This window comes from Trichoderma gamsii (assembly GCF_001481775.2).
Source record: "Trichoderma gamsii strain T6085 chromosome Unknown Scaffold_26.2, whole genome shotgun sequence".
NCBI lineage: Eukaryota > Fungi > Ascomycota > Sordariomycetes > Hypocreales > Hypocreaceae > Trichoderma > Trichoderma gamsii.
Window position 1 is genome coordinate 133309 of NW_020171363.1, and position 27108 is coordinate 160416.

Consider the following 27108-nt stretch of genomic DNA (forward strand, 5'->3'; position numbering starts at 1 on the left):
CATGTTCTAGCTAGGCCTGTATCATAGATATAGGGAGGGGTTATCCAGCACCCAATTCTGTTATCCAGCCCTCCAGCTTTGACGTGGGCTGCTGCCAGTATTGTTGCTACTGCTGCTACTGCTGCTACTACTGCTACTGCTACTGCTGCTATATATATATAGGTATCTTAAAATGCGGAATGGCTGCCTTATTGCGCTACAGCTGGGGTGTTGGATAATGAGATTGGAGTGCTGAATAACGTCTCCCTAGATATATATGATAGCGCGCAACTCAAACAAAGCGGATCGTTTTACACACAGGAGTCATTGAAACTTGAGACTTTTACGTTTGACTCTTACCAACTGACTCTCGGCATAATTCGACAAATGTGACCATGCCTCCTTTTTGCCATAATAATTATCATTTCCGCAGTATATAGCTGCACGAGCAGCGAAATGGTGCGTATAGACAGATACCTAGTTGCAAGTATGTAAAGTTTCAATATCTATTCAATTGTCTTGCCTTCTATTGTGCCGGGTAATTTGCTGGACGAAGTCTTTTCATCATAGCCTTCATGTCATCCTGTTTACCAATAACTATTCTTCCGCCATCTTCTGGCATGCTGATAACGGAGTTGCCATCATCATCAACACACCAAATCAAATCTTCTTTAAAGCTCTGCCGAAGTAGCGTTTTATAAAGGGAGGGGGCGTAAGGGCCCTCGAGGAGTGTGAGGTAGAATTCTCTGTGCTTACGCAGCGCTCTCTCAGCAACCTCTGGCAAGCCAGAAAATTCATCGTTGTCAAGCTGAATCGCTATAGCGTTGAGGATTTCTTTAGGCAAGCTCGGCTGATCGCCCAAGACCTCAAGGGCGTCTCTTTGAACCCACCGTTTATCATGATTATACCATTCTTCATAAGATTCATCCCAAGGGTCATTAAAAGGGTCAAAATGAGGGTCGTCATGACATTCATCATAAGATTGAAGTTGTGATGCTATTGCATTTAAGATCTTGTTAGATAACCCTGACCAGGTGCGCAAGCCCTCAATAGCGGCCATTTTGGTAGATGAGTTACTCTTCTTCAGCAGCGTCGCTATAGCGTTATGAATCTCTTCAGGCAAGCTTGATTGCTTGCCTAAGACCTTAATAGCGGCTGATTGAGTCTGTGGCTCGTTATCTTTCAGTTGTGCTGTTAAAACATGAAGAATTTGAGTTGACAAGTCCGGTTGTTTGCCTAGCGCCTTAATAGAAGCTACTTTGAGATTACGCCCAAAAAAATGCATTTCCATAGGACTATATTTTGTATCCTCAAGGTTGGCTGCTATAACCTGGAGAATCTCGCTGGATAAATATAACTGACTGCCCAAAGCCTCAATAGCAGCTAGTTGAACAGACAAGTCTTCATTGTCCTTGAATTGCGTTGCTATAGCCTGGATAATCTTGTCAAATAGATTGGATTGGCTGCTCAAGGCCTGAATAGCAGCTATTTGCACAAACGTGTCTTCATTGCTCTTCAATTGCGTTACTATAGCCTGGACGATCTCGTCGGGTAGATTGGATTGGGTGTCCAAGGCCATCATAGCGGCTATTTGGATATCGCTGTCGTCATTATCCTTAAGTTGCGCCGCTATAGCCTTTAGAGCTTCATCAGACAAGCTGACGTGCTGGTTCAAGGATCTAAGAGCGCATTGTCGGATGGACTGATGCTTGGTTTTAAGCCGCGTTGCTATGTCCTCAAGTCTTTTATAAGGCAGGCTGAGTTGCTCAAGCTTTATATCTTTCAACCCATCTTCAACAGCTGTCCGGGCTGACCGATCCTCGTCTTCAAGCCGCGCTGCTATAAGTTCAAGAATTTCATCAGGCAAGACAAATTGCTGACACAAGACCTCAACAGCGGCTTTTTGAACGGACCAATACTCACCTTCAAGCTGCGCTGCTATAGCCTTAAGTAGCTCATCAGGTAAGGTCAACCGTTGGCCTAAGGCTCGAACAATGGCCTCTTGGACACCCGGATCCTCGTCTTTAAGCCGTGCTGCTATAGCCTTAAGAATCTCATCAGGCAGGGTCGATCGTTGGCCTAAGGCCCGAACAGCTGCTTTTCGGATGAATGGACGCTTGTCTTTAAGCCGTGCTACTATAGCCATGAAAATCTCATCAGGTAGGGTCGATTGTTGGCCTAAGGCCCGAACAGTGGCCTTTCGGACACCCGGATCCTCGTCTTCAAGCCGTGTTGCTATAGCCTTAAGAATCTCATCAGGCAGGGTCGATCGTTGGCCTAAGGCCCGAACAGTGGCTTTTCGGACCTTCTGATGCTCGTCTCCAAGTCGCGCTGCTACAGCCTTTAGAATCTCACCAGGCAAGACTGACTTATGACTCAAAGCCACAACAGCCATTTTTCGGACCTCATAATTCTCATCTTCAAGTCTCGCTGCTATAGCCTCAACAACTTCTTTAGGCAGGACCGACTGACCTCTCAAAACGTCAATAGTGGCTTGTCGGACAAAATCCTCCTTGTCTTCAAGCCTTGCTGCTACATCCTCAAGAATCTCATTGGATAAGACCAACCCCCGTAGGGCCTTAATGGCAGCCTCTCGGGTACTATCGTCTATGTGCCTTAGCCAGGAAATTGCCTGTTTAATGATGCTCGCTGGAGCGGTATTTGAAATCAAGCTTAGAATTCTTTTCTTGGCATTATCCGATCCTTCACGAAAGGCGATGTCCAATGTCTGCACTGGAAATCCTATATCACATGCTAGGTAGGAGCCAACGTCTCGCGTGAATTCGCCTTCAAATAGTAACCACTTGGAAAGCCGTTGTTCTAGGTCGGTTCGAATCGGAATATTACTCGTTACTTCGCTCAAGCAATGAATGACCAGCTGCTGATGAGCAGGGCCTAGAAGGTCGATTGGCTCGTCCTCCATGTTCTGGAAAAAGAGCGATAGTTGTTCCGGCTCGGCATCAAGTAATCCAGCAACAAACCGCCACAGAATATCGTAATGTGCTGTGTATTTGTGTTTCTGAAAGAATTTGGTAGGCTCGATCTGGTTGATCTTTCTACTGCCGAGTTCCATGTAGCTGAGATGTTCTCTGGCAGTCCATTGCCGTACAAAATATCGCGCAGCGAAGTATTCCTGAAAGGTGAGATGTATAAAGTGATAACTTCGATTGCGGTACTCTAATGAGGGACTTGAGGTTCGCAGAAAGGAGAGAGATGAGACGGCTTTGTCTAACAAGAGGCCTGGGAAGCGGTCGGATGTGAGATTCAAAAGCCTCGGTTCAAATTCGATTGTATCACCGAGTAGCCCAGCAAAAGCAAGACCCTCTAGAAAAGAGATTTCGTTTTTAACAAATCCTTCTATCTTTTGTTGACTCGCATCTTGGATATGGTATGGCGTTACTAGCCTATCATTATGTTTTTTCTCTAGTCTCACGATATCCTTTTTCCACAAGCTAAGTTCTATAGCTTGGTAAAGGGCGGTCATTGTCTCTGGCATGTCGCTGCGAATATCGTTCCAAGAGTAGCAAAGTGCATCCAGCTGGATTGGGATGCGTATGAGACCCTGAATAAGCCAGTGATCTTCAAGAAAAGATTTTATCTTGTCAACGATTTTCTCGTCAATCTCGGTTGTTCTTGGATTGAGGAAGGTTTTCTCAATGTAATTGTCGACTTGATTTGGGTAAAAGCCAACCGTTTCCAGTTCAAGATCTAGCTTTAGTGGCAGCCTGCCGGATGGTCGAGAAGTTACAATGATGTTCGGCTGTTCTAAAAGTTCGTTAAGGAAGCGAGACATGCTGTTGCTGCCAGCTAGTTCTTGGGATACTTCATCTAGGCCGTCAAGGAGGAATAAGGTCCTGCTACTGGAAGTCTCCAATGAACGAGCTAACTGTTTGGCGAGATCCGGCTTATTATTTGGCAGAGAGAAATATTCATGGGTGAGAAGAGCTTCGAAGTCATATGCCGGGTGCTGGCGTCTTTCTTCGAGCTTTAGGTTTCTTAGAGGTACCCAAAGAATGCGGTCAAACAAGTCATTCCACCCACTCCATGTGCCTTGAGTAAACTCATGGACGATCTTTTTGCATAAGGTGGTCTTGCCCACTCCCGCGCGTCCTCGAATCAAGATTCTTCTTGGTTGTATTATTTCTCCATTGCGCTGGCGTTGGTTGAAAATTGTGGTCAATTTAACCTGAACTGGTGTCTCGATCTCGTTTCGGTTGGAGATGGAGAACGGGGAAGACTTTGCATCTTCTGTCATTGGCTGGTTTGAGTCTTGACCACGCTGTTCCACAACGGCAAGATTAATATAGCACTGATCCATCGGCAAAAGGTCGCCAGAGAGTCGTTCGATCTTGAGCCTATCCACAGCATAATGCTTATTGCGTATCCAAGCGTCTGCGTCGTCGAGTGGAGAGTTTGTACGTATATCCTGAAGAATTTCTTCAATCTTCCCAACAACACATTGGTAGTCCGGATCTTCAGGGTCGTTGAACTTATTCATCATTACGTGGCGTCGATTGAGTGGCAGTGGGTCTGTAACAATATCTAGAGTTGCTGAAGAGCTATCGACAAGCTATCAGGTGTTAGCCTTGCAGTGAAGTGGCATATAGAAAATAAGAAATTAGGTCGCCAATAATTTTTTCGTACTTACCGGCTTTGACGGAACAATCACATCAAGCACCCCGGATGGAATCAACCAACTCAGAGGAAATTTACGATGGAGACTCGTTAAGCCCAATTCATAGAAAGTAACTACTTGACAGGGATAATCTTTATCGTGACACAGCTGAGTGAACTTTCGTATAAGTTCCTCTAGGTGGAAAGTCGATCCCTTGACGTCGTCGAGAAGGCTGCTCACTTTTTGGCCCCTGATCGAAGTCCAGGCCCTCAGACCAGGCTCTGCCCAGTCTGCTACATCTTGGAAGGAAGTTCCGCGGAAGGGCGTAGCAAGGAAGACGATTCCGCGTGTCGATTGCCTGACAACAGCGTATTCGCTAGAATGGCCAGCAATCACGAGAGCCCTGATCAAAGTGATGCCCCCGAGGCATGATGCAATAAAGACAATCGGCCTATCTTTCCCCTTTGCATAGCCAGTCTTTGTTGGTAGAGGACGTCGTTTTATTCCGGCAAGCAAGAGTCGAGCAAACTCCTCCGCTGTTTTCTGGATTAAGTCTGGCTGTTCAAGGAGATCGGCTGGCCAGTCACACGTGAAGATCCGGGCTGGTCCTATTCTTTCTGGAAGCATGCGCGGACATGCCAGCCAATTGACATCCTCGTTGGGATAGTCGGATCTCGAAATCCACGTGTCTGGGGACTTTGTGTCCAGGCCATGGATGGCAATGATATCGATGTCTGTATCGGCATCGGCGCCAGGGGAAGGGTGGACTTGGGTGAGACTAACACCGCGGTTGTACGCCATTTTTGGCGGGAAGTCAGCCTGGCGTCTGATGCTTATAGGAGCGAGCTCCTTTACCGGCTTGTCAGTCCAGAGTGGGAACCGAAACTCAGCCTTCGGAGCACAAATTGAGTAGTGGAAGGAGCTACTGTTGAGAACACACAGACAAACAGGAGGCTGACGGAGAAAAATCAGGCAGAAATTCGCCCAACAAGGAACGCAAGGCTCGATCAGTGCAAATGGCAAGCCGTGGTGGACAGCGGCACGAGCTCCAATCAACGTTGTAGTTGCTCCTGCAGGCTCTTATTGGACTGTAACGTCCGGCAAATGGTACGTCAGTCTTATATGAGTAACACTGCGACGAGTGTTCCTAACTTCAATATTAATCTATCGCATATAGTTCGTCATAGTATTTGGCTATATCGGATCTAACATCTACTGTTCGCAAAAATTTCTTGTTCTAGAGACAGTGATGGTGGTTGCGAAGTCAACGTTGTGAGAAACCCTGATTCGGCTTATTCGCCCGTCAAACAATTCCATCAATAGCCGGCGCATCGCGACATGACTATGACTGGCCACTGTCTCTACCGCCTGTGTTCTGCTGCAAAAGCCTCAACCATTTTCATTTACTATTTAATGCTGTCTACTACTTGCTTGGCCATGTTGCTGTCTTTCGCGGTACTATCTGCGTGTAAATATATACATAGAGGTTGTACTGCTAGGACAAGCAGGGCAGCCTCATATTCCAAAGAGACCCCAAAAGGATCATGCCGGAGAACGCGCCACGCGGAGGATCCCATGCGGGTTATTGCTAGGATCAATCATGGATTTGTAGATTGTGGTGGTGTTACAGTACTTGTTCGCCTTCAAGGCCCTGTCGGCGGTTGGTGGCTTGCATCAGGCTAGGTGTTCCATGTGTTATCTATCCCGTCGCCTTGCAAGTTTTAGCGCAAGCGGCGTTAGGATTCTGGGGCGAGACGTTGGCTCGAGTCAGGCTGCTTCTGGAGAAGGTGTGGAAGCTGGGAACATGAAGGTGGGCGATGTCTTATTGATAAAGTGATTCTAGACTCATATTCCCAGCCTTGAGAAAGATGAAGCTGCTTGTACTATTTGCGCCCATACATCTTCGCCTGTTCGCCTCGTTTTAATGGTCATACGAGCACATGCTAAAGTAGCAGCGGTATGCAGCACTACTGAATCCTAGCATCAATATCAAAGGTGCCTGTATCGACGCTGCCGTGCCCGTTCTTATCAGCGTCTCCACCCCACCTGATTCCAGCGCAACGCATCTCCAACTCCAGGGCCGGCAGAAATGCAACGCTGTGTTTCGTGCCTCTTTTGGCTCTTCATGTTCGCGCAGCCAGCACCAGCGGTGCTTCGTCCCCCAATCTCATTGATGCATAATGGATACATGTAATGGATAATGGGCGACGCTTCACTGGACTGGGCGCTATCCGATCCGTGGCACAGCACGCTCAGGCTCCTCCCCCGCCAAAGGGACGAACCATGTGCTGCTCCAGGGCTGTTTTAGCACGCACGCTAGCAGCCACTATGGCGACCGAGACAGCGTCGCATCCCGCAGGCTGACGGGCATCCGCTGCATCAAATCAAATTGACCAAATCAAACCCGATCCGGGGGCTGATGCTGATGCTGATGCTGGAGCCGATGCTGGAGCTGATGCTGGAGCTGATAGGCCTACCAGATGCAGGTGTCGAGTCGAGTCGAGCTGCAGCCTTTGCCGCTCTGAAGCACGGATCATTTAGTAGCTCGCCACTGATGCTCTATGGCTGGCCTACCGCTATTCCTCTATCTCTGTACTGTACTTCATACTCGACCTATCTCTCTCAATGGACGGTCAATCAATCCGTGGTTTTGCGTCTGCGCCACCCCTTGTCTGACGTTACCGCCAGCCCGAGATAAAAAGGCACCATCGAGTTTTACTAGCCAGTTTATCCACCGATCTGTCACTGCCAACTAGCAGCGATAGTTATTAATTGAACCGGCTCGCGCCCCCCAGAAAAGGAGCCGACTTTCTTCTTTTCTGCGTCAGCCGTCTTTTTCCTCGCCAGCTCTACAACTCGCGTACACTTTCGCCGTCGTTATTGCGCCTACACTGCTTTTTATTTCCTTTTCGCAAAAGACCCCGCCCACTTCCACATGGCCTTGGGGCTGAGATAAGCCTTGTAGCAGCTCTTGGTGACGACATCCACGTGCGTGTGACGCTGGTACCTTTTTTCTTTTCTTTTTCGAGGCTCTGCACCTGCATGGCAGCGCAGCCAACTGGACCCTGGCTCTGCGAGTCGGACTATCGTGCCGAGGCGACGACCAAGATTCGACGGGACTGATTCACCATCTCGCACCTCAATTCCACACATAGACGACAACTCTAAATATACTGACGAATAACAAGAGCAAAAGGGAGCCCGGTGGCGAAAGAGGCAGCGGTATAAGCTTTGATCGCAGCAACATCCTCGCCGCAATTCTTATCGATTGCTGGCGACCCGCCCCATCCGCAGACAAAGGGCTTCTGGCAGGACAATGGCGCCGCGGCAAGACATCGAACTGAACCCTTTTGGAAACTACAAGATCAAGGAAGAGTCCCTGACCCACGGGAGCTCCTACAGCATGCGGGAACCAAACTACGAGGAGAGCAAGGAGCCGCGTATGGACCGCATCATCAACAGCTTCAGACGCGATCCAAACTCCAAGTTCTTCCCGAGCCGGGACCTCGATGACATTGGTCCGTTGGAGAGTGTGAGGCGACACAACAATGGCTCGCCGTTCTACGACTTGCGACGGGCTGCGCTGGCGACTGCGAATTCGAACGGGTTGTCGAGGAAGCTCAAGGGGCGACATTTGCAGATGATTGCTATAGGGGGTTCAATAGGTGCGCATGCCTTTGATCGCTGAAACCGCTCAGTCAACTGGGTATACCGTTATTGTTTTTACTAACTTTTGATGTTTCTTCTTTTTTATAGGTACCGGTCTGTTCGTGGCATCTGGTAAGGCGCTTGCCGCGGGAGGTCCTGCGTCTCTCCTCCTCGCCTTCTCCATCGTCGGCATAATGCTGTATTGCACATGTCAGGCATTGGGAGAACTCGCAGTCATCTACCCCCTTGCTGGCTCGTTTTCCTCGTGGGCGACACGTTTCCTCGATCCCTCTTGGGGTTTTGCCATGGGCTGGAAGTAAGTGTTGCGCCCTATTCTTGGGATATTGATATCTGTAAACCAATTGCTAATCACTGTCATCCTGCAGCTACGCTATGCAATGGCTGACTATTCTGCCCCTGGAAATTATTGCAGCATCCCTTACTATTGGTTATTGGGATGAGCATCTCCAGCGAGCTATTTTCGTCACCATCTTCCTTGCCACCATCGTCACTATTAATATGTTTGGTGTCAAGGGCTATGGTGAAGCCGAGTTTACATTCTCTCTGATCAAGATTGTTGCTGTTATTGGCTTCATGTAAGTTTGAAGAAACGAGCCAAAGCCTTTCTTTCTATGTTTTGCTAATTCTCAATGTCTTTCAGTCTCCTGGGCATCGTTCTCAATCTCGGTGGAACTCCCACACAAGGATATATTGGCGGCAAATATTGGCATGATCCCGGCGCCTTCCACAACGGCTTCAAGGGCCTCTGCAGCGTCTTCGTCACAGCTGCCTTTGCTTTCACAGGAACCGAACTCATCGGTCTAGCAGCGGCCGAAACCGCAAACCCGAGAAAATCCCTCCCGTCTGCTATTAAGCAGGTATTTTGGCGTATCAGCCTCTTCTACATCGTCGCCCTGACTCTGGTTGGCCTGCTTGTGCCATACAACAATCCAATGCTGGTTGGCGAAAACAACGCAGATGCGCGAGCGTCGCCCTTTGTCATTGCCATCAAAACCGCCGGTATCGATGTTCTCCCCTCGGTGATGAACGCCGTCATCCTCATCGCCGTCTTATCCGTCGGAAACTCCGCCGTCTTCGGTTCCTCGCGAACTCTCGCCGCCCTCGCCAACCTCGGCCAAGCCCCTGAGATCCTCGGCTACGTCGACCAAAGAGGACGCCCGCTCGTCGCCATCCTCGTAGCCGCAGCGTTCGGCCTCCTCGCCTTCCTGGCCGATCTCAAGCAAGAAAACTCAGTCCTGGACTGGCTCCTCGCCATCTCGGGCCTCTCCTCCATCCTCACCTGGGCCTCCATCTGCGTCTGCCACATCCGCTTCCGCCGCACCTGGGCCGCTCGCGGCCACCGCCCCAGCGACCTCCCCTTCCAATCCCAAGTCGGCGTCGCGGGCTCCTACGTCGGCCTCGGCCTCAACATCAGCGTCCTGGCCGCCCAGTTCTGGGTGGGCGCCTTTCCCATCCCCACGCCGGGCCACGAAACCATTACGCCCTCGTTCCAGGCAGAGAACTTCTTCCTCAAGTGGATGGGCGCGCCGATCGCCTTGATTTTCTTCCTGGGTCACAAGATTTACTATCGCACGAGCTACGTGCGCGTCAAAGACATGGACATTGATACGGGAAGAAGAGATTTCAACGTTCCTATTCTTGTGCAGCAAGAAAAGGAAGAATGGGAGACTTGGCCAAAGTGGAAAAGATTCTACAAGTGGATGTGTTGAAACAATACGCTTCTTATTTGATTTCTCTTTTCTGAAATTTTGTTCGTGGCCAAGAAATCTCCTTTCCTGTTGTTCCCTGCTTTCTTATATCACATGTATATCAATTTTTCGCCAATTTCCCAACACATACATACCAAAGGGAAGGCTAAGCTTCAAGGCGATCTATCTAGCAAGGCGTTTGGAATATCCTCTGACCAGCAAAGGCAGAGATCTGTTTAAATTTCTCTCTTTTTTCTAAATTATTTAAAACAAATATTAAATCGTAAATAGTGCGATAGAGTTTAATTCACAAATAGTCCGAATATTACATACAAAGACTTTAAACAATTAATTGCAAAAACGTATATCGTGTATACTATATCTCAATGCCTCGAATATAAGAGGCAAAACTGTTCTCTTGAGGACGAGACAGCTCTGTGTGGGAATCAGACAGACATAGAAGAGCGTAGATAAAGTAACAAGCCGTGGCGATATAGAGAGTAACAAGCACAGCAAGAAAAATTAGCAAATAAGATAAAACAACAACATCATTAACGTAGAAGAAAAAAGAATTATAAAATTGAAATTGACTCATGATTCATAAGCTGCGTACTGCAGGGCATCAAATCATACATACTAGCGCCCATGGGTATCGCAAACTTTTTCCATTCTCTTCCTCCACGCACATATACAACTACTCCGCCAAGTTCTCTATTTTCATAGAAGCAGCATGGGTCTCTTTACAGATCCCAGTGGGCACTCTTTTGCGTGCCGTTATTTGCTCTTCGACCGATCATCTGCTTAGGTGGCTCGGCTGCGGAGTCGCCTCCAAAGATGAAGTCTCGCTGAGCACCCTTCTTGCCGCCCATGCCATCGCCAGCAATGTGAATCTTGGTATCTGGCTGCGGCGCCTGGCCAGCCTGGGCTCTGTTTTCCTTCTGTGGGGCAGGCGATTCATCGGCAAGGCTCCAGCTGGTGTTCATCGTCTTGATAACCTTGGAGAGACTCTCAGTGACGGGCTGGCGTGGGGCAGCGGGCACGGGAGATTCATCCGACATGGCAAAGTGGGGATCGAAGTGCTTGCCGCGATCTTTGACGTTGGTGATGTTGCCTAGAGCGCGGCCGGCAGGGGCTTCCTCTGCCTCGCGATCAAAGAGGTTGTTGTTGTATAGACCATCATTACGGATAGCACCCCTTGATTTGGTGGCGATGCGTCGCTCTTCGGGAGGGAGTTCGCCATCATCTTGCATCTCGAAATGGGCCTCTGCATCGCGTCGAGCTTTGCCAACCATTGGTTTGACAGGCTCCGCGGCGCGTTCCTCCCCTGTATCAAAGCGGCGCGCATCAGGGTTGCTTCCTTGCGCTCGGCCGGGCTTTGCTTTGACAGGGGTGGTGAAGTCATCGAAAGACCACGTGCTGCCATGCTTAGATTTGGCCTTGGGGGCCACTGGGCGGGCGGAGCCTGCTGCATTGGAGCCTTCACTCTCTTCAGCAGAACCATCATTCATGGCAAAGTGTTGGTATTTGGCAGGGTGAGCGCGGATATACCTGGGGCCCTTTTGCTCGTTGTCATCGTCATCGGAATTGTGCTGCTGTCCGTCAAAAATGCGAATAGGCTGGGCCCTTCCCGCGCCAATCTTGGCGGGTGGTAGCGAGCGACGTTTCGCGTCATCATCCCAGTGCTGGGGTTCGTCGTTCAGAATGTCGGTGAAGGCGCGCTGCTTGGGCTTCTGGCCGGAATAGGGAGAGACGACATTGGCAGATTCGGTCTCTTCCCTCTCTTCCCTGGAACCAAAGAGATGCAGAGAAGCATGAGGATCCCGCATGGCATTGGTCGAAGCGTTGCCCCGTGCCTTTGGAGTGCTGTTGCCATTCTGAGCTTGCGCAGGGGTAAAGGTGGACTTGATGCAAGACTGGATGAGGTTGAGCTGTTCTTTGCCATCTTTGATGGGCCAGTTGCGACCGCTTTTCCCGATGATCTCGAGCTGCTTGAGCAGTGAGGCCTGGTCCCATTGCTGGCGGATTTGCACAATCTTGCCCTCGTCATCGAAAGTCACGATATGCATCTGTCGGTTAAACAAGCAAGGGTCGAGTTAGCCGCGGCTCCAGAGGCTTTGATATTTTCGTCAAGAAGAACGACTCGCTAAAATGCGACAATTGGGGCTTGGGTTGGCAACTCACAATCGGTAGGAAAGCCTCTCGGTCAGAGAGGAAGTTGTCGTCGAGACCAGGCAGATAAACCCCGCCGCTGGTGATGAACTCGATGTGTGTGTCGACCTCGACGGCGATGATGCTCTGGCCGTCAATTACGTTGAGGACATCTTCCTTCTTCTTCTTGACCTGCCTCTGCAGGTTGCTGAGATGCTTGACGATCTGATCGGTGCCGACAAACGACGTGAGCGTGGTCACGTAGTGCAGCGAAGCATTGTCAGCCAACAGCGCGGAGCTGGGCGAGGCCAGGAACTGCTTGTAAGTGGCGGCCATGGCGCGAGGGAGGTTGATGCGGCGGAAAACGTTGAGATGTTCGCGATAGAGTCGCTGGACGCTGCCGACTTAGGATGGATGCGCTGGAAGCGTCTATAGAATGCGCTTGGCGGAGGACAACGCTGCGGTTTGAGTTGGTGATGTTCAGATCACTTGTGACGACAAAGTGAAGATGACGCTGGGAGCGCGCAGAAAGAAAGGGATAACGAGTGAAGCGATGGGTATGAGCCGTCAAGGAAAGAAAGGAAGCTCCAGCTGTCGATGCAAACACGACAGGTCGGGAAGAGGACAAGTTAATATGTCCAGAGGGAGGGCAACGAAAAAAGATGGAGGCAGATCAAAACAAGCTACTGGTGGTTGTTGTGGCGGGGGGGTTTCTCACCAGTGCCTGGCAGGTTTCTGACCAGGTACTCCAAACTCCCCTGCCAGGTACAAGCAGCTCCTGGCACTGCAAGCAGGTGGTGCCGGTACTTGCAGTTCACGGCGCAGGTAGAGCTCTAGTCGTCTTAGTCCGAGCAGCCTGCCTTAATTGGAGGGCTCAATGCGGTTTGAGATTCAATCCAGTGAAGCGCGCCCCAGTGTGGCCTGTGCTGCTGCTCCTAGGGTGAGCTTGAGGCCCGACAGCGGCCCCTGTAGAAACGGCTGCAGCAAGTAAATGAAATGAAAGGACGGCTGGCCACACCGCGAGCTTGCGGCAACCAGGGGCCTCGAGGAGGATTCCCCAGGGCCGGCCTAGGGCTGTTGCTGTTACTGCAGCCGTTGCAGGCAGTTGGCAGACTGGAGCCAGCGTGGTTGGTGGGTTGATTGGCGGAACTGGCGGAGCATGTTTGCCTCCAGCGTGTTGTCTGTATACATCTAGATCATGTATCTTAATCTCGTAACTGTCTGGGCCCCAGATGTTCAAGGTTCTTGTTTATTGTTTACGATACTGCCGAGCAAGTTACCATGATATGGGTCTGGGATATTCCATTTCATCCCACGTACTCCAGTTGTAGCGGCGGTGTCCTCTCTGCGCTTCGTATACGGCCACTGACTTATACCGACTTTTTCCAATTTTTACCCCGTACTCGTACATGTGCATATACAGACGCTCCCGCGCATATCAAAAACGGCCTCACGCAGGTACTGGTACGCACGTCTGACAGGCTCCCGCTGCGCCGCCTCCTCATTGGTGAATCTGCTCGCGAACCGTTGTCGTGGCGCGACTGACGCGCAGCAGAGCGGAGGGCCAGAAACAGAAATGGAGGGGCTCGACTATGCAGGTACCTCGCGATACTTGCGCTCTATAAGAGGCACGTGTCGCGAGACTGTTTTTCTCCGTCTGATACTGCTGCTAGTTGTACCACCACTTGATCCAAACAACGCGACCAAATGAAAGTGCCCTCAGGCGACATCACAGGGTTGGCTAGTCGTGTTTCTGCCATCTCATAGCCCCCGGCATCTACTCCTGCAAGTATTCGTATTACGCAGAGGATGCCACGGTTCTAGCCGTCTACCCATGGCTAAGATCTGGACCCATCATTGAACCTGGGGACAACAGCTGCAATAGATGAGATTGAAACTGATCCATGGAAAATGTCCTGGAGTCCATGATGGAGCACATGATATTGGTCTCGTGCGGCCGTCTTGGGCTCCCAGCTCTGCCATGTGCAAGTAGAGCCACGCTGTTACAAGCTGAAGGACTCGGTGGCTCACCTGCGTGGCTATACCTCAGCCGCCTACTACATTGCTGAGCATTTACCACTACTCAGCCAAGGGCAGCATGGTTCATATGAAATGTAGAACTCGGCTGCCATACATGCCCCCCTCCTTGCATTATTATACTCCTCACTTCAAAGTAGCAAAAGCGAGACCGCAGCGACTAAAGGTCGATTCGCAAGTTCACGATAGGTAGTGAGCAGTAATACGGAATAACGTGCGGATCCATGGAGATGGATCTTCGCTCCACCCGTGTTTCATCTTCTTTCCAGGTCCAAGCGCATCCTGCTAGCCATGGCTCAAGTACCCGTGCCGTCAAGTATGTCACGCAGTGGTATGGACCGATCTGGAAAGCATTTTCGGTTGCATCAACCTCTATACAGCCAGCGTCCTCTTATTAGACTCGACGGCGATGCCCGTGGCTCCAAGCTGCCCAAAACGGCTGCTACATTTGAGTGCCGGAGGCTTTGGCACCTACTCCAAGTGTGCTTCGTACCTACAAGACGTCTCTCGTAATACCGCTGCAAACAGCCATTAAAACATGGGATTGCTCAAGTGGGCCGCAGCGTGTTTGGAGCATGTGCAGTGCCTCATGCACCATGAGCATTGATGCGTGTTTACATCATATCTGCAAGATGGATCATGTGTGACTTGGCATTTGGAGCTTTTGCTGCTGATGCTGATGCTTGTCGCGGCACAGTATGCTAAAGCTCCATAGGTACCTAATCGACAGGTCGCAAAGCAGCTTTTCCAGATCTATCGCTCTATTTACCTGGACTAGCTAGTGCCAGTAGGTTCAATTGCCATGGATACCAAGTAAAGCTATAGCTCTCTGGAGACATTCTTTGATACTCCGATGTTGGTATAGTTGCTGGTCGCTTGTTGGTGGCGCGAAATCTTATGCCAGGGCTATAATCTGATGCGCATATTAACAGAACAAGCTTTATCACATCACCAAAGACTGGAGCTATGAGCACTCCATCTCTACAAAGACTCGTGTGGCTGAAGCTTGTGAAACGAGCACATGCAAAGCCACAGCGCGAGCTTGTAGTGATTGACGTGGCCACCGGATACGGCACTGCAGAGACAAGGGATGTGGCGACTTGGCCCCAGCTAAATATGCGCCTGCGCCACAGCTGGAGCCTATGAGCCCGCAGTGCCTTCATCCACAAAGCTGACGAATGGCCCAAACAAGGCCTCGCAAGCAGCCCGAAACACCTTCTGCAACAACACATCTCGATATTACCAGGGCATTAGGGAGAGGGCGAGTCCGTTGTATAGCTATTTCCTCTTCTTCCGCCTCCTTTGCTCCCATCTACAACTCTCCATCCTAGGCTTCAAAAGCGTCAATCAGCTAGCTTTTATATTTACACGCCGAAATCTCTCGATACCAATTCTTCATGACATCTCCGACCGACGCACCCGCGATATGATGAGGCTCACAGCCAGGGCCGCGGCGCCGCCATGGCACTTCCTGCTGCTATCGCTGCTGTGGGTGCTGGCGCTCGCAAAGGACGCCCCCAAGCTGTCCGTCACCAAATTCGAGCACCCGCCACTGGGCCTTAGCTACTTTGAAGACAGCGACATTGTTGTTTTCCACGATGTAGATGCGGGCATTATATACCGGTCCAACGATGCCGGGGCCAATTGGGCCAAGATCGAAGCAATCCCCGAAGGCGAAGCTCTTTTACTCACTACGCATCCTTTCGAATCGAAATCGGCATTTGTCCTGACCATGGGTAAGCACCACTATAAGACCGATGACCAAGGCAAGACCTGGTCCAAGTTCGAGACCCCGGTCGTCGCCAGCCGATTTCAGCACGAGATCTTGGTTTTCCATGCAGACGACCCCAAGCGGGTCATATTCAATGGCATGGAGTGCGATGGCATCTTTTGCGACGAGCAAGCGATTTATACCACAGATGGCTTCAAATCAGTTGAGCTACTCCGTGCCTTTACGGCTGGATGTTGGTGGGCCAAGCAGGCGCCAGAGTTCACGACTGGCGATGCGGAGCTGGACAAGAAGCGAGTACTCTGCATCATCAAAGATCCCTTCTCCCTCTTTGTGGAGGACCAGCGACTGGTCATCTCTGATGATTTCTTCGCTGTGGTCGACAAAGAGGTGCAGGAATTCGAGCCCAACATCGACATGAGCAAGGGAGTGGGCGGCGTGGCCAACATCGCCGCCGTCAAGAGCTACATCCTTGTTGCTACCTCGTCGTTCCAGAGTGACGAGATGGCCTTGTACGTTACTGACGACACTCTCAAGTGGCACCGCGCCATGTTCCCGACCAGCGACAACCATGACCACTCGCACCAGATCAACCAAGAGGCATACACTGTTCTGGAAAGTACCAACTACAGCATTCAGATTGACGTCATGACTTCTTCACCGTCAAACCCCATGGGCGTTTTGTTTACAAGTAATTCTAACGGCACCTACTTCACCGAAAACGTTCCTTACACCAACCGCAACAACAAGGGACATGTCGACTTTGAGAAGGTCCAAGGGATTCAGGGAATCTTCATCGTCAACGTGGTAGATAACGGCGCCGATGTAGACAAGAAAGGCGCCGAGAAAAAGGTCGTTACCCAAATTTCCTTTGACGACGGCAGGACTTTTGAGTCGATCAAGGCCGGCGATGATAGAATTCATCTTCACTCAGTCACCGAACTCGATAACGTGGGGAAAGTTTTCACTAGCCCTGCCCCGGGACTTGTTATGGGCAACGGAAATACGGGCAAGTCTCTTGGCAAATTTGCAGATGCCAACCTCTATGTCTCGGATAATGCTGGTATGACTTGGAAAGAGGCTTTGAAAGGGCCTCACAAGTACGAATTCGGTGATCAGGGATCGATTCTTGTTGCCGTCAAAGATTCCAGGAAGGACGATGTTTCTGAGTTCTCCTACTCTTTGGACCATGGAGAGCACTGGGAATCAGTCTCATTGCCCGATAAGCTTACCATCAAACCCGACCTCCTCACGACAACGCAGGATTCGACCAGCTTGAAGTTTCTCCTCATCGGTGAAAAAGAAAAAGCCTTTCACATGATTGCTATTGACTTTGGAGCCCTGGACAAGCGGACTTGCGAGGATAAAGACTTGGAAGATTGGTTTGCGCGCGTGGATGACGATGGAAAGCCAACCTGCATCATGGGTCACAAGCAAACCTACCGTCGCCGGAAGAAGTCAGCAGACTGCTTCATCAAGAGTGACTTCAAAGATCCAGTTGCCAGCACCGAAGATTGCGAGTGTACTGATGCAGACTTTGAGTGTGATTACAACTTCAGAAGAGATCCCGATGACAACAAGGTTTGCAACAAAGTTGGGCCCATTGCTGCCCCCGAAGGCACCTGCAAAGACAAATCCGATACATTCAAGGGCTCTTCTGGCTGGAGGCTCATCCCCGGCAATACCTGCAAGCGAACCAAGGGTGACCAGAAAGATGATCCGGTCGAGCGCAAGTGTGACGATATTACCGTACCGGGCGTACCGGGCACACCGTCTTCTCCGGCAAACGGAGAGGTTACACACAAGCAATTTGTCTTTGATGAGACCAAGCTTCAAGATTTCCAGAAGATCTATCTTGACAGGAGCGATGCTAGTGCCTCCAATGATGAAACTATTATTGTTAGACCTGCCGAAGATGAAGGAAATGGTCGCTTAAAAATTGAGTCCAAGATCTGGATAACCCACGACCATGGTAAGACTTTCAAACGTATATTGGAAGGCGAGAAAATCCACGGAATCTATCCTCATCTCTATCTCAAAGATGTGGTTTACTTCACTATCAAGGACAGCGACAAAGTCATCTATTCTATTGATCGTGGCCAGAGCTTCCACAGCTTCAAAGCACCAACGGAACTTGGAGATGGACTTCCTTTGGCTTTCCATCCTGACAAGAAAGACTGGCTTATCTGGATTGGTAAGACTTGCGACAAGATCGGAGGAGAGCAAACCTGTTTCAAAGAAGCGTCAATCTCCATCGATCGCGGTGACAATTGGAAGACGATGCTTCGCTTTGCAGAGAAATGCGAGTTCACTGGCCACTCGGCCTACAACTTCCGGCCTCATAAGCAGGTCATCTGCCTGGCCAGAGCAGAAGAGAACAGTGACGCTAAGCTGGCTATCATAACCAGCGACGACTTCTTCCAAGAGGATAAATTCGTCTACGATGGCCCAGTGATCAACTTTGCAACCATGAATGAATTCATCGTTGTAGCTGGCAGGGATCCTGAGACTGAAGATATGCACGCTCTTGCTAGTCTTGACGGAAAGCACTTTGAAAAGGCGCACTTTCCGTACAACTTCCACGAAGGCCATGAGAATGAGTACACAGTACTTGACAGCTCCACTCATGCCATCAACCTGTTCGTCCGTACCGAGGGCGGCGCCGACAGAGAGTATGGCTCAGTCATTAAGAGCAATTCCAACGGCACGTCGTATGTCCTCAGCGCCGCCAATGTTAACTGCAACGAGGAGTCGTATGTCGACTTTGAAAAGATTGCAGGCATCGAGGGCGTCACTTTGATCAACGTTGTTTCGAACGCCGGCAAGGATGAGAAGACAAAGGATCTCCAGACCAAGATTTCCCACAATGATGGCTCCGAATGGGGCTACCTTGCACCCCCCGCCAAGGATGTGGATGGAAAGTCCTATCAGTGCAGCAGCTCCAAGGGAGACGAGTCGTGTGCCCTACATCTGCACCACTACACTGAGCGAGATGATAAGAGAAAGACGTTTGCAGCGGCTACGGCTGTGGGCCTTGTATTTGGTATTGGTAATGTTGGGCCTAAGCTTGGCAACATCAAGGACTCGGATACCTTCATGTCGACTGACGGCGGCATCTCTTGGAAGAACGTCAAGAAGGGTAGTTGGTCGTGGCAGTACGGAGACCAGGGTTCAATTATTGTTCTCGTCCAAAGGTACACAAGCAACAACCCGGTCAAGACCCGCTATGTCTCTTATTCGACAGATGAGGGCAACACATGGAAGAACTTGGAGTTCGCCGATTCGGACGTATCGGTCCTAGACATTACCACCCTAAGATCTGGTACTTCCCGCAACTTTTTGCTTTGGTGTAAGTCCGGTCGAAACAGGCTTTTTTCCGTGAACCTTGATTTCACTGGCTTGGCCGACAAGGCTTGCGAATTCACCAAAAGCGGCGACTCGGATTACTATCTGTGGTCTCCCAAGCACCCTCTGCAGGATGACGATTGTTTATTTGGACACGTCGCCAAGTATCTGCGCAAAAAGACGGACCGCAAGTGCTACAATAAGCAGAGTCTTCAGCGTCTTTACGAGCACGAAGACTGTGCTTGTAGCCGACGAGATTATGAATGGTAAGCAGATCAAAAATAACTCTTGAATCACCCATGTATAGATGGCGACTTGGAACTGACACAATGCTTCTTAGTGATTTCAATTTCGAATTAGATAACCATGGGCAGTGCCAGCTCGTCAATGGCTTCACGCCCATTACCGGAGCTGAATGGTGCGACAAGTACCCTAACGAGACGTCGTACTATGAACCGACGGGCTACCGTAGAGTTCCTCTGTCGACCTGCAGTGGTGGCAATGAGCTGGATAAGACGTCAACCGAGCATCCCTGCAAGGGCCATGAGGACGAATTCAAGAAGAAGCACCGCACATCTGGTGTTGTAATCTTCTTCGCCGTCATCATTCCTTTTGCTCTCGCCGGCATAATGGGCTGGTATGTATACCGCAACTGGAACGGCAAGTTTGGCCAGATCCGTCTTGGAGAGAACTCGACGACTTTCGACAGCGATCAGCCTTGGGTCAAGTATCCCATCATTGCCGTGTCAGCTGTCGCAGCAGTAGTCGTCTCCTTGCCAGTGATGCTGTCCAGCTTGGGCCGCTTGGCAACCAGCTCCTTTGGGCGATACAGCCAGGGAAATGACCGCAGCTGGTTCTCAAGAGGAACAAGGAGGTTCACCACACGGGATAGTTTTGCTCGTGGGCGAGGCGACTACTCGGCTTTGGATGATGAGGGTGAGCTGCTGGGTGAGGAGAGCGATGAGGAGGTATAAAGAGAAAATAGTTTAAAGAAGCAAAAGAGGGGGAAAAGAATTAGACAGGCAGAAACAGTGTGGGTGGGCTGGAGAGGGTGGTTTTGTAGATGTATGTGGGTGTATATGAATGGGTGGCTATCCGAGTTGCATGTATCAAAAATTATCTACAGGAGGAGGAGTATTTGTTGGGTTAATTCAGCGGCATCAAGCTGCCGTGAATGTGTCTTTATTTTTTTTTTTTTTAGCGAAGGTTCATTGCCAATCTTAGGATATTGTACATGCTAGATGTGAGAGCGGTTTGACATTAGTGCTTGTCTATACATTTGCCATAAGATGAAAACGTTACGGAGTAGAGACTCTTATCTAGCATTGATACCTAGGCGACATATTGACTGACCCCCATTCACGATCATGAAACGAACACACGTCCATCAAACGTAAGGGTAAAACCACCCACGCAAGTGAGACAAGCACATTTCATTTCACCTACTTCGTCACTAACAAAAGCAGAGATAGGAAAAAAGAGTCCACACTCCAACCTTATCTCATCATCCCTTCAAACTCACACAAAAAAAAAATTCCACCTCCCTTGCTTCCTATTTTTTCTCTCCCTGCTTGAACATCCACACACATGCTCTATTTGATTGGACACCGTCCCGGAAGATCGATCAATAACAACATGGGCATTAGCTCGCAACGTGTGCTTCATGTCTCGGGTGGCCACACCGCTTCATAGATGACTAGTACTGGGCCGTGTGTATGTGTATATGCACATGCGATATTTCGTGCATGAGTTCACGTGTGTTGCTCGTGCCGATCCATATCCCTTGCATATAGATAGTGTACTACGTCCTATGCAACTAGCAAAAGCAAAGTGAGGTCTAGAGAGGCGTATAGACTGTATTGAGGGGATTGGTAGAATGGTTGGTAAGGGAGATATTAATTGGGAGTAAGAAGAAGAGAAGAAGAGGCATTCACAGCACGAAATTAACGGGAGCCAAAAAAATAGTTTGATAGATTGCCAAAGTGGCATATCAGATAACAATATATTATAGCAGCCCTTCTTCAAGAGCCATTTGCAGCTTTTAACCAATCAATCCCATCACTCATCACAAACTATGAAAAACCCTCCAGAAACTCCATTTATGAACACAATGCGCTTCTTTTTATGCCAGATAGATAAACAAATGAGCGTGGTCATGATTTCCCCGTATAGAAACCGAAAAGACAGGAAATGAAAACAAAATGCTAAATGAGAGACAAAAGAACCAGTTGGGTATAGTTATGCATGCTGTATGCTGTAATGAGAGGTTTGAGCGCAGAAAGAATCTTGCGGAATTAATGAGAGTGAGTGGCACTTGTTGTCGAATGCCTTTATTACTCGCGAGTGAGATATGTTTTTGTTTTTGAATGGTGTAGCAAAGATCGAAGCTGTGTGGTTCGTGCTATTATGATCGGCGGACTCGGTTCCAGAAGCGTTTGACCATGCTGTTATCGGCGCTGGCATTGTCTTGGTCAAACGCAGCGAATTGCCTCTCAATGTTGTCTTTGGTAGTGCTAGCTCGGACATACGATCTTGGCTGAGCGGATCCATCATGGGCTTGTGCCTTGGCCGATGATGGCTTTTGCCAGCCATACATTTGCTCTTCGTCGGCTCGAAGATCAGGCCGTGTAAGTGTCATCCGCAGCGTCATCTCACGAGACGACGCTGGAGCCTGGGCGTAGTTGGCAGGCCAGGTTCCCTCATGTGGTATATGTGGTGAATGCTCGACAGATGGGTGATCCATGCTCATCGGCGTCCTCGGCGAGGCCATATCGGTAGGGGACGCGGGGTCGCTGATTAGTGACTCAACATCGTCGCTATTCAGATTGTGCATTCTATCAGATGAGCCTTGGCGTGAGAAGGACCGAATGTGAGTCGTCTCTCCTCCTTCATATGAAGGGAATCCAAACTCAATAGCTTCATCAAACTTGTGAGGGGAAGCGAGGTATACGCGGAGCTTCATGCGAGCCTCAGGATCTTGGTAGTGGGATGGAGCTTGGTCAACAAGAGTAGAATCGTCAGAAATCTGAGCCTTGTTTGGCGACATTAGGGACATGGCTCGAGACCGCCTGCGGAAATGGCCAGTAGGGCTTGGCATGGAAGATAGTACGAATTGCTCGCTCATTGCTGGAGAAGCCATAGCTCCACCTCTAGTTCCCGGGCGGCTCAACTGAACCGAAGGCCGTCCGAAAGAAAGTTTTGAGATCGATAGGTGACGAGGAAATGGAACTCGCTTTTTCTTCCCTTGCTTTGGGCTCGGCTGATTGTCGTCGTCTAAGCAAAGACGAAGATCTAAGTCCTCGCTCTCTTCAAGCCATCGCAAGCTTTCTGTGATTGAGTCTGTCCCTGACTCCACTGCAGGGGATTTTGTGAATCCGTCACCAAGAGAGCCACTCATTGTTGAATAGGGTGATGGATAAAGTTCGTCCAGATAGTTGCCTGACTTGGGAAACTGCGATTGACGTTTCTTGACAAAGGCCTCGTCGGTAGCATCCAGTATAATGCTCTTGTGGTTTGAATGAGACGTACGTGATTGTCTGTCCCCACTGTCGATTGGCCGTCCGTAAATGTGATCGGCTTGGTTCGGATGTAGGCGAGCAGAGTTTGGTCGGACTCGGTAATGGTGGTCGGAGGCAAGTGTGATATCCTCTTCGCTTGCCAAAGATGATGTAGAATGGTAATCTCCCAGAGAGTGATCTGAATGTCCAGCACAGCAAGCGGTATGGGCAAAGCGCAGCCTTTCCAAAGTCGAGAAATACTATGACGGGAACGAGATATGTCAGTCAAAAAGCTTCGAAAAAGGCAACTTCTCCAAAAGAGAAAAAGGAATCCCAAAGTCGACAATAAGAAAGGGGATATCCTGGCAAGTATATAGTAGCCGCATATAAAGGAAGGCTATGGGTGTTATTGGCAAGCTAGTGAGGTGAACTACCTAAAAGCGTGTCATAGTCGGATGAAATGATGGCTATTCTAGCTCGAACGAGGATGGCATGTCTTAAACTTAGGAACGAAGAACCATGGCGTGGCGTACGAGTGGGGAAGCATTCAGAAGCAATACTATTGCTAGTTGGCTCAGGAGCACTCGCACATCGATCGGCCACGAGAGAAAAAGGGGTAGGATATGCGCAAATTTGCAGAGATGCTTTCGCCCTGCAGGGAGAGTCTCATTTGGAATTTCAGCGTACGCTACGCCGGGTACGGAGGAGCTACACAATGTTTGTTCAAAACAATCTGCGGCGTCCGTCCTTTTGCCATGTCAAGCTGCCTCTTCCGGGCCATATAGGCTGTGGAATGAGTGTTGGCCGGAAGGCGTTGGCAGATCAATCCATGGATCTCAGTTCCCACAGCAAGCACTAACACGGAGCTCGCTCGAGCTGGCCCTGCACGCAATCTCCATTCTCGGCCGTAGTCTGGAGACGGCATCCAAGCGCCATGGAGCCGGTCACAGGCGACACGAGACTAGTGTCAGTTGGCTGCCAGGGACGGATTCAGCCGCTCCGGCGCCACTGGCTTGTCATTGGAATTGGTGAACTGCATTGCATTGCATTGCATCGCATCGCATCGTATTGTATTGCTTGGCACAGCAGCGAGGGACGGACAGGCAAGTGGCGGCAAGCAAGGCGTCGCAGAAGAGGCGATAAAGGCTGCCGGTGTCCAGCTCTGCTTCAGCCCACTCGGAGAGCTCATCTCCGCGAATCCAGACTCCATTTCGACGGCTCCGGCTAAGCGTAGCAACCCTTGACACTTGTCTTGCTTTTCGTCATTCAGTAAAAGTGTCTAGAGATATCGTAGCTCGCCAGCTAGCATCGCAAAGCCCGGTCCCGTCGTACGGGTCAGACAGAGCATAGAGCTAGTCTGCTTTGAGGAAGAGCACGTTGTGCTGTTGATAGTTCCTCTACCCTGATGGTATTATTGTCCCTTGAGTTCTTGTGCTGTTGCTTGCAACACGAACTAGCGAGCTTTTATCCCTTGCTGATATCACGAGTGCCTCTTGAAACCAGATGTGCATACACATCTCTATGCTGAATGCAGGGCGAAAACAATAGCGGGCCAAATGAAAGTGGTATTGGAAAAAAATAGAAACTTGAAGAAGACCCATCGCTTTGGAGCAGGTGAGGCAAAAAGAACATGCGAAGAAGATATGGCATGAGTGTAGACGACGGGGATGGCGACTTACTTTTCTCTGAATGGTAGGCGGCAACGATTCGAACTCTTCGCTCGTCATGCCCGTAGAGGCAGTGCCTATGCTGAAGTGGCTTTCAATATGCGGCTGCTGCGCCAAGCTGTCAGATGGCGGCAGCTTCTTGGAGATTGAAGGGCTTGGGCTCTGGTCTCTGTGGTAACTCCAGTCTCGCTTATGGCTCCGGGAGGTCGCAGGTCGCGCTGAGTCGGGCAGATGCAGCATATGCTGTCGCGGATTGATGTAGCTTTGGCGTTCTCGACGTCGGTATGGCTGCAAACTGGGACGATCCGAGATGGTAGCAGCTTCGTCTTCGTCTTCATCCTCATCTTCGCTCTGTTGCATTTGCATCGCCTGCGCGAAATGAGGTGAAAGCTGCTGTGGTCGACGTTGCGTAGAGCTTCTCTTTATACTCCTGCCACGCTTCATAGACTTGTCACCGTACGGAGTCGTGGTAGATTTGCCGCCGGTGGGCGCTTTTACCGCTATGGGAGCCATGTCTGTAAGTCTTGTTCAAGCGGATGTCTTGTTCGACAAACAAGAGACGAAGAGCGAGAGGCAGTGATGGAGATGTAAAGTCCCTTTGCACAAAACAGCGAAGGCAGAGGTACAACAATATGCTGCAGGATTGACAGCTGACAGCCTGAAATGGAATATGCAGTAATATCGGATGCCGTGTCCTGTGAGAAAGAAGAGGAGAAGAAAGACGATGATCCCGTTCCCTGGTTGGAGTGGCATCGCAGACCTATTACCATCGCATCACCGCAGGCCATCCAGTAGAGGCCCTCAACCTCGCTCCTCCATGCAGCCATAATCCATACAGTAATCCATAGCCGACCCGTCCACGTTGTGTTCCTGGCGATCCCCTGTCCGCCAAGTCGAGGAGCACTGGCCAATCTGCGATCCGCGCCCAGGCACCTCGTTGGAAAGCCCCGTGGCCCTGGTCATTCTGCTCGCGGCGCTTGAGCACCTCTGGAGGTTAGCACACATCTGGGGGACCTGGCACGAGGCCTAATAGGCCTAATGCGTAGCCTGGCCATCCTGAAGCAGCTGCTCGCGACGGCTGGACGACAGGGGCTGGTTGAAGTGCAGTGGAGAGGCTGCAATATTGTCGTGATGGCGCACGCAGCAGGACGGGCGAGGTGGAAGCTGAGTGGGCGGCAGACGGCGGGGGCGCTGAGTCGAGGCCAGTGCTAGCAGCAGCGCCTATGTAGGGTGGCCGCGGTGTCACGCACCAAGGATTTCCACTTGCCACTGCCACTCACAGCGCAGCAGCAGCAATATGTGATAGCACGATGATCACGCCGCTGGGAGCGCACGAATAATGCAGCAAATCACCTGTCACATTCTGCTCTTTGGGAGGGGACATTAGGTTTTAATGCGGGCTGCGAAACTGCGTGAAACCCGCCATGGAAGCCAGGAGCAGCATTGCCAGTCACATATCAACCACCGCTGCCACCACCACCGTCGCCATCGCGGCCATACTCGCACAGCACCAGTCATACCATGCCGCATAGGGTCGCGGTCTCTTCCTGGCAATGGCAGTAGTAGTACAAGGTTACGAAACGGGCAATCATCAGAATGCTTGTAAGCGCCATGGCGCAAGCAGCTCTTCTCGAGGCGGCACCGCTCCCACTTCAGACCTAGTTCTCCGCGCCATCCATCTCTCGAGGCTAATGCAGGCTACCGGTGGAAGAAGCGTGCTTATTTTGGAATTCAGGGACGCGGCGGGGGTGGCATGGAAATTGACGAGCAAGCGAAGGCGCAGGCTGTCGTCAGTCCCTGGTCTGCGTTTGCCTACTCGCGTCTTTTCGTCGCCAATCCTTGCACTACTTTATTCTGCTTGAGCTAACCTATCTACTTGTAGATGCTCACTCGCATTCGGAAGGAAAAAAAGTTAGACGGCTTTGGAAGAGGCTATAACCGCCACTAAACAAGCAGCGGCCGAGCGAGCGACAACTAGCCGTATCAATACGACAGTTAATGGCAAGTTTGAACATTGGCTAAATGGGCCCTTGACCCTTGGCATGACCAAAATCAAGTGCTACTCTAAAAGAGGGTATGCTGTGCGACGTGATCATACTCGTACGGTAATTCATCTGCAGAGAGTGCTGGGGATTGACCCCCTTTGCATGATGCTGGTGTTTTTACTCCAGAGATTCTCTTATTCGCTGTGGGATTGCAAAATCATGGCTTTGGGGATCACTGACTTTTTTATAGATTGCGGATATTCAATAATCTCGCCTCATGGCTCGCATATTGCTACTATTTTCTTTGCGAGTCCAAACTGCAGGCGGCTGCCCGTGTGCCTCGCAGCAACTCCTCCACACAGGGTTGTCTACAGTCTCGTTTACAGTCTCGTCTGTATCTCGCACTTTCTTCGACTTGCTATACCACATACGAGTCCAGATCCCGCTGATCCATGCCTCTTATCAGCATGCACGGTGCGCTGCAAAAGCCGGCCCCTTTCCCTGACCTGAAAGCTCAGTCCATCAGGAGAGCCCCTGTTGATAGGGATGCTAGATCCGTCAATCTCTGGCCTCATGCTCCGTATTTTTGCGGGGGATGAGGTAATATCCTGTAAAGAGCGTGCATGCAGCCCGTTGACAGTGACGTTGCTTGACGCTACGAATGATATGCCAGCATCAGTTGTTGAATTATAGAAAAGGTTCATCTCTTATAAATCTTCAACTCACTCAACCGATTACGAACACAGAAA

The 27108-nt window shown here is 50.3% G+C and overlaps 5 protein-coding genes across 5 annotated transcripts; 2 read left to right on the top strand and 3 right to left on the bottom strand.

Annotated features, from left to right (window-relative positions):
- Positions 1-505: 505 nt before the first annotated feature.
- On the bottom strand, positions 506-5395 carry TGAM01_v207195 (hypothetical protein; the record flags this gene model as incomplete). Its single annotated transcript, XM_024550033.1, has 3 exons — positions 506-3739; positions 4166-4549; positions 4835-5395. 3 exons carry the CDS (start codon positions 5393-5395, stop codon positions 506-508), a joined length of 4179 nt encoding a protein of 1392 aa, XP_024405199.1.
- A 2515-nt stretch (positions 5396-7910) lies between these two features.
- Positions 7911-9972, top strand: TGAM01_v207196 (general amino-acid permease GAP1; the record flags this gene model as incomplete). Its single annotated transcript, XM_018803737.1, has 4 exons — positions 7911-8259; positions 8351-8558; positions 8629-8838; positions 8904-9972. 4 exons carry the CDS (start codon positions 7911-7913, stop codon positions 9970-9972), a joined length of 1836 nt encoding a protein of 611 aa, XP_018663110.1.
- Positions 9973-10691: 719 nt separating this feature from the next.
- Positions 10692-12435, bottom strand: TGAM01_v207197 (hypothetical protein; the record flags this gene model as incomplete). The annotated part of the gene is made up of 2 exons (XM_018803736.1): positions 10692-12017; positions 12133-12435. 2 exons carry the CDS (start codon positions 12433-12435, stop codon positions 10692-10694), a joined length of 1629 nt encoding a protein of 542 aa, XP_018663109.1.
- Positions 12436-15562: 3127 nt separating this feature from the next.
- Positions 15563-20184, top strand: TGAM01_v207198 (hypothetical protein; the record flags this gene model as incomplete). Its single annotated transcript, XM_018803735.2, has 2 exons — positions 15563-19476; positions 19551-20184. The coding sequence occupies 2 exons, from the start codon at positions 15563-15565 to the stop codon at positions 20182-20184; spliced, it is 4548 nt and encodes a 1515-aa protein (XP_018663108.2).
- A 1430-nt stretch (positions 20185-21614) lies between these two features.
- On the bottom strand, positions 21615-24887 carry TGAM01_v207199 (mucin; the record flags this gene model as incomplete). The annotated part of the gene is made up of 3 exons (XM_018803734.1): positions 21615-22906; positions 23809-23986; positions 24387-24887. 3 exons carry the CDS (start codon positions 24885-24887, stop codon positions 21615-21617), a joined length of 1971 nt encoding a protein of 656 aa, XP_018663107.1.
- Between the last annotated feature and the right edge of the window lie 2221 nt (positions 24888-27108).